This window comes from Semicossyphus pulcher, unplaced genomic scaffold, assembly GCF_022749685.1.
Source record: "Semicossyphus pulcher isolate SPU_LCO1_2020_fin unplaced genomic scaffold, fSemPul1.0.p SCAF_14, whole genome shotgun sequence".
NCBI classification, from domain to species: domain Eukaryota; kingdom Metazoa; phylum Chordata; class Actinopteri; order Labriformes; family Labridae; genus Semicossyphus; species Semicossyphus pulcher.
The window spans coordinates 442,237-448,410 of NW_027211648.1; the positions used below are offsets into that span (position 1 = coordinate 442,237).

The 6,174-nt window shown below is 45.0% G+C and overlaps 1 protein-coding gene across 1 annotated transcript; it reads left to right on the forward strand.

Moving 5' to 3' along the window:
• The first annotated feature begins 1,730 nt into the window (after nucleotides 1–1,730).
• On the forward strand, nucleotides 1,731–5,217 carry foxa1 (forkhead box A1). Its single transcript, XM_069662366.1, has 2 exons — nucleotides 1,731–1,793; nucleotides 4,063–5,217. The coding sequence occupies exons 1-2, from the start codon at nucleotides 1,731–1,733 to the stop codon at nucleotides 5,215–5,217; spliced, it is 1,218 nt and encodes a 405-aa protein (XP_069518467.1).
• Nucleotides 5,218–6,174: the final 957 nt, after the last annotated feature.

Here is a 6,174-nt window from a genome sequence, read left to right on the forward strand (position 1 = left end):
GTTTCCTGTACTCTGAGTCACATCTGTCAACTCAGCGTGTCGTTCCCTTTTGTTCTTTCATCCTGAGGAACGTTCACCTGGAAACACTTCCTCTTTGTTACGAGCCTTTCTGTTGATGTTTTGCAGTCGGTCCATAAGAACTGGAACAACATGAACACATGACCTGCATTCATCATCAGCGTGTGGCTCAGCCGGCCGGCAGGGACAGGCTGCACTGTTGTAGTTTGCTGTGTGACATTCAGCTGCAGGTCCAGTCTCTACATACCTGTCAGCGTGAGGCCCTCGTGACCCCACTTCCTGTGAGTGGAGCCTGTGGGTCTGTGTGCGGGGGTCATGGACAGGTGACAGGTGAGTCAGTCTCTACAGTAACAGGATAATTATTGCTGAGGAGCTTTTAGTGTGACGGCTGCAGATTTACAGTCTGTGAGTCACACCGAAAATCTGAACCTGAACGCACCACCAGTCCTGAATCACAAACAGGAAGCTTTTACCTGCACGCTGAACGATGATGTCATCACAGAGACGACCTCACACACCTCCATGTTTTCAGCCTCACCTGAAACACAAACAGGAACAGAAATTTCAGGTGAGTTCAGACTTACATCCATCCATCATATACCTCATATCCTGTTCTGCGGCGCGGGGGTGGAGCCTATCTCGGCTGTGATTGGTTGAGGTTTTTGTTGTGGTGTAAGTGTCCTTTAGTCCAGTGTGATGATGGTGAGCAGTGATCGGTGACCTGACATCAGTGACAGGGCGATCTGTTGGTTATTAAAGGGTCAAATCAATAACATCTAATAACATTAACTAACAACAACAATAATCTGAAGTTAACCAAATATCTTCTCTTCATATCAAATTCTTAATACATAAATGTTGATGTTTTTCTGCTGCTCTAAAACATTTTTCATCAGTCAAACTTTAAATTCAAGTAACATTAATAATCACTGTTTATTCAACAATTAGAGAGTTTCATGTTCATGTAAGAGCATTTTTAATTTCATTAATTGGTAGATTAATTGGATTATGATATATTTACTGAGTGGATTCTTTTTTAGTTTCAGGCATAAAAATATTTGACGTTGAGTTCAAGGCTTTTCTGGAGCTTCAGTTCAAACCTGAGTCTCTTAGTTCACATCAAATAATCAATCAATAATCAATAATGATGTGAGACGAACGAATGTGCCGAAGAGCATCTAAATCACCTTTGAGTTCAGACTGAAGGACTTCACAGAGATTAAAACAGGTATCAAAAAGACGTTTCTTTTCATCCTGTAATCTGACTCATCAAAGACATCGAACATCGTTGACACGTCATTATTATGATTCACGTTCTATTAACAAAGTTACAATAACAACAGGAGAAAGAGAGCGCGCGCGAGAGAGAGAGAGAGAGAGAGAGAGAGAGGACTCTGAAGGCCTCAGACCGTTTCCAATAAAACATAACACGGTTATAGAGTGCGAGCGTGTGTGTGTGTGTGTGGGGGGGGGATCTGGAGGAGGGTGGGACCTGCAGCAGGAGGAGGAGGAGGATCACACCAGTCCGCAGGTCACCATCTCCTCCTCCTCCTCTTCCTCACTGACACTCTGCCTCTCTCTGCTCCTCCTGGCCCGGCTCGGCACGGAACGGAACGCTTTCACCTGGACCAGGACACACAGACACACAGAGCGGGGACAGGAGCAGGAGGAGCGGCAGCTGCAGGATCGAGTTCCGGCCGCGCGCTCCCGTCATGCTGGCGGTGAAGATGGAAGGGCACGAGGCTCCGGACTGGAGCGGATACTACAGCGAGGAGGTCGGTCTCACTCTGCACGCGACACCGCGGATTTAACCGCCACTGTGAGGTCAGAGACCCGGGTCACACCGGTCCGGATCAGCCCGGATCAGGTCCATAAATTTAGATTTAAACGGAAGATCCTTCCAAAGTAAAAGCAGAAAAAGTTGAGGCAGTTAGAGTGAAGTGAAGAGCCGCAGTTTGTTCTTCAGCACAGAGTTAAATTCAGGTTTTAAAAGAGACAAACTGACGATGAAATTATGAAATTAATATTTATATATTAATAAAAATGAACGGTTTGTTCTGAAAGTCAGTAAACGAAACCCGGAGCGTAAAACATAGAATTCAACAAAGCTGAACGTTCAAAGAAAAAAGTTTCATTGTTTCATTTGTGAATTATTTCAATAAAAAATGAGTTTATGAGGCGGGAATTGGCGCGCAGGGACCAGTCAGATCTTTGTGTTTATCATGTTTATTAGCCTGTATCTTTTATTGACTAAAATCACTGCGCGTTATTCAGACAGCAGATTTCTGATTATTATGTTGGATTATTTTTTTTCTGTGAGAAATTTTACATCAGAGAAAAAGACGCATAAAAATAAAACATGTAAGAAAGTGTGCAGCAGATCAACAACAAAGTGCGTTCATAAACTCATTGTACAGATTGTATCAGGTCCGGACTGACAGACATCACTCATGTTCAATAATAATCATTTAAGTAAAGGGCAGATAAACTCCTCAGAGGCCAAAGCTGAAGGCGACAGAAAAATTACATTCAATAAGAAAATGACATCAAATAAAACTTATTTATATTAAACTGAATTATCACTTTTTTAAACGGAGTTTTGAATGAGAGGCGGAATCATCTCTGAGCTCTGTGATCAGCTTCCCGCGCTGTGAATAATAACATGATAATAATAATAATAATAATAATAATTATTATTATTATTATTATCATAACATTGTCAATGATTGAGTCAGGCTGTGTCGCAGAGCCGCGCGCTCTCCTCTTTAAACACTGTTCAAACTGAGTGAAGGTGAGCGGAAACTCATGATCATTTATAGTCCGCAGGTTGTTGATATTAAAGAAGCAGATTTAAGACATGATATTCTTTGACCTCTAATAAACATGATATTATTTATATGTGTATATTATGTTACTGTTATAATTGATAATTATTTAATGTTTCATTGTCCAAATGTAAAGTCCGTCTGTGGAGAGAAAAGCAGCGCGCGGATCAAACTGCTGGACGGTCGATTTATTATTTAACATTAAAGTATAATTTAGTTTGAAATACAAAATGTTTTATTAAAACAGATAAAATCACACAATGATTCAGATTAAAGTCAAACAGGTGAATTTACCTGAGAACGCTTCCGCTGAGCTCGCATCAGTTCGCTCAGCACAAACATGAAGTGACGCTTTTAAATAAAGTTTAATGATGATCTCATTCACCTCAAACGTTTATCAGCTGCTCTTCACCTGTTTACATGACGTCACATCTTATTTATAATCCATGTAAGATGATTAAATTGTCAGGATCATTTCCGGATTAATTATTGGATCTTATTGATTTTAAATTCATGGATCAGATTAAATTAAAAACAGCTTTAAAACATTAAATTAGAACTGAGGATCAATTTAAACGTGTTTGTTATTTTAGTGTCAATAAAGGTTTCAATTATTCCTGAAACGTCTTTAAGTGAAAATTAGAGAAAATGTGTTCATTAATGGATTTTCAAAATAAAGGTTCAAATTAAAGGACACATTAGAACCTTTGGTGTTTTTATTATAAGGAGACATTTAAGGGTTAATTATTTTATTTATTAATAACTGATCAATGAGTGCAAACAGGCTGAAAAAACATGATGATAAAAACTGTGTTAACAGTGATCCATAATCAGGACAGATATAATATTACCAATCAAACCATCAGACAGAATCAATATTATTACAGAGATCAGAGGCCAGTCTGATTGTAATCTGCAGTCACAGCAGAGGTCAAAGGTCAAACACGAACCAACACCAGTAAAACCTCGAAACGATAAACTCCTCACACGTCGGAGATAAATTCTGAATCATTTCCTCCGCTCGCTCTCGCGTCTCAGCGGACCTGAACCGCTTTAATTCTCCTCAACACGAGGTGGACCAACTGGTTCTAAACTGGTCTGATTGACTTTGGTCTTTAGAAGGTCTAACTGGTTCTGTCAGCTGGTTCTGGTCTAACTGGTTCTTGTTCTGGTGTACGTGGTACTGGTTCTGGTCTAACGGTCTGTGGTCTCTCTGCAGATGTACTCTCCAATGGCGGGCGGTGGGATGGGTTCTGGTCTCGGGATGGGCTCCATGTCAGGATACATGACCAGCAGCGGGACCACTTCAGGCTCCTTCAACATGTCGTACAACGGGACCGGTCTGAGCCCCGCCCCGGTGGGGGGGATGGGGGGCTCAGCTCAGGCAGCCATGTCAGGTCTTGGAGGGGGCGTGGCCTCGATGGGCGGAGCCCTGAGCCCGTCCAGTATGAGCTCAGTGTCGGCCCAGCAGGCCTCGATGGGTCTGAACCCGTACGGGGGCATGAGTCCTACCATGAGCCCCGGCATGGCGTACGGTGGCAGCGGACTGAACCGTAGCCGTGACAACAAAGCATTCAGGCGGAGCTACCCGCACGCCAAACCCCCGTACTCCTATATCTCGCTCATCACCATGGCGATCCAGCAGGCGCCCAGCAAGATGCTGACGCTGAGCGAGATCTATCAGTGGATCATGGACCTGTTCCCGTACTACCGACAGAACCAGCAGCGCTGGCAGAACTCCATCCGACACTCGCTGTCCTTCAACGACTGCTTCGTCAAGGTGTCGCGCTCGCCGGACAAACCGGGGAAAGGTTCGTACTGGACGCTGCACCCAGACTCTGGGAACATGTTCGAGAACGGCTGCTACCTGCGCCGCCAGAAGAGGTTCAAGTGCGAGAAGAAGATGTCGCCGAAATCTGACAGCAGGAAGGAGCAGGGGGGAGGAGGAGGAGCCTCTCCCTCTGGGGACTCCATCAAACCTCCAGGACTCCTGGACTCCTCTTCCCTGCCCTCCTCCAGCCAGGCGTCTCCTCCTGGCCTGGACCTGAGGGGAGGCGTCGGCGGGGCGTCGGACCTGAAGGTGTCTGGTTCCCAGCTCCTGTCCTCCCTGTCGCTACCCCCTCACTCCATGGTGCACGAGTCCCAGCTGCACCTGAAAGGAGACCCGCACTACTCCTTCAACCACCCGTTCTCCATCAATAACTTAATGTCGTCCTCAGAGCAGCAGCACAAACTGGACCTGAAGGCCTACGAGGCGCTGCAGTACTCCTCCTACAGTGCAGGGGGGTCCGGCCTTGGGGGGAGGACCATGGAGCCTCTGGAGGCCTCCTACTACCAGGGGGTGTATCCCAGACCGCTCCTCAACACCTCGTAGTAGCCGCTGCACTTCCTGTTTGGACTCTTAATCTCTGCATGCAGCCGTCCTGGACTTCCTGTCTGACTGTGATGATGCTGAACCGGATCGACTCGCTGCTGCTGATCTGCTGGTTTCTGAACTCCTGCACTGTGACCAAAACCAGGACACAAAGACACACTCAGCTGTTAAAACTGATCCCAGGTCTGTGTTCTCCTTTTACACACCGAGTCACAACGGGTCAGTTAAACATCCACACAGATTTAAGAGATGTCAGACCAGGACCATCAGGCAGTCCAGGGACCAGGAGCTGCGTCCATGTTGGATGGTTATGCAGGAGGATCCTCTGTGTTTTATGTTAGCAGGAGTTTGGATCCTCCTGAGATAATGAACAGCAGCACACATCAGGTTTAGATGATACAGGATGCGTTTCCTCCTTCTGGCCCCTTAAAGTGTTAAAAACATGGAGCTGAATCCAACATGGACGTCACTCCTGAGACAATGAGCGGCACAGAAACTCCAAGTCAGCGCTGACAGGAAGGACGTAACAGACGGGTCCTTTATTAATTGTCATTATTTATGTTTTTAGAACATGAAGATGAAAATCTGTCAAACAACTACAATTGTTAACATCCCAAGGCTCCTCAGAGGGCCCTGAACCACAGGTTGAGAACCACAACATTAGGGGCTTAAAAGGTGCACTCTGGTCATTTTAAAGCTTTGGCTTACTTTTACATATTTTTGGCTCTAAATGTCTTTCAGGTTAAACAGTGTGTGAACGTCTCCAGATGTGTTCATCCTGCAGCAGTGAAACAGGCTGTAATGGCTGCAACATAATCCTTGATGGGTCAAAGGTCGTCCACTAAAAGTTCTTGTTGTTTCCACTGACAGGCTCAGGTTGTTATTCTAAGTGTGTGACAACATGACAGAAAGGATCCCTACAGAGATAGACCTTTTTGTTACAGAGGAAGATGATTG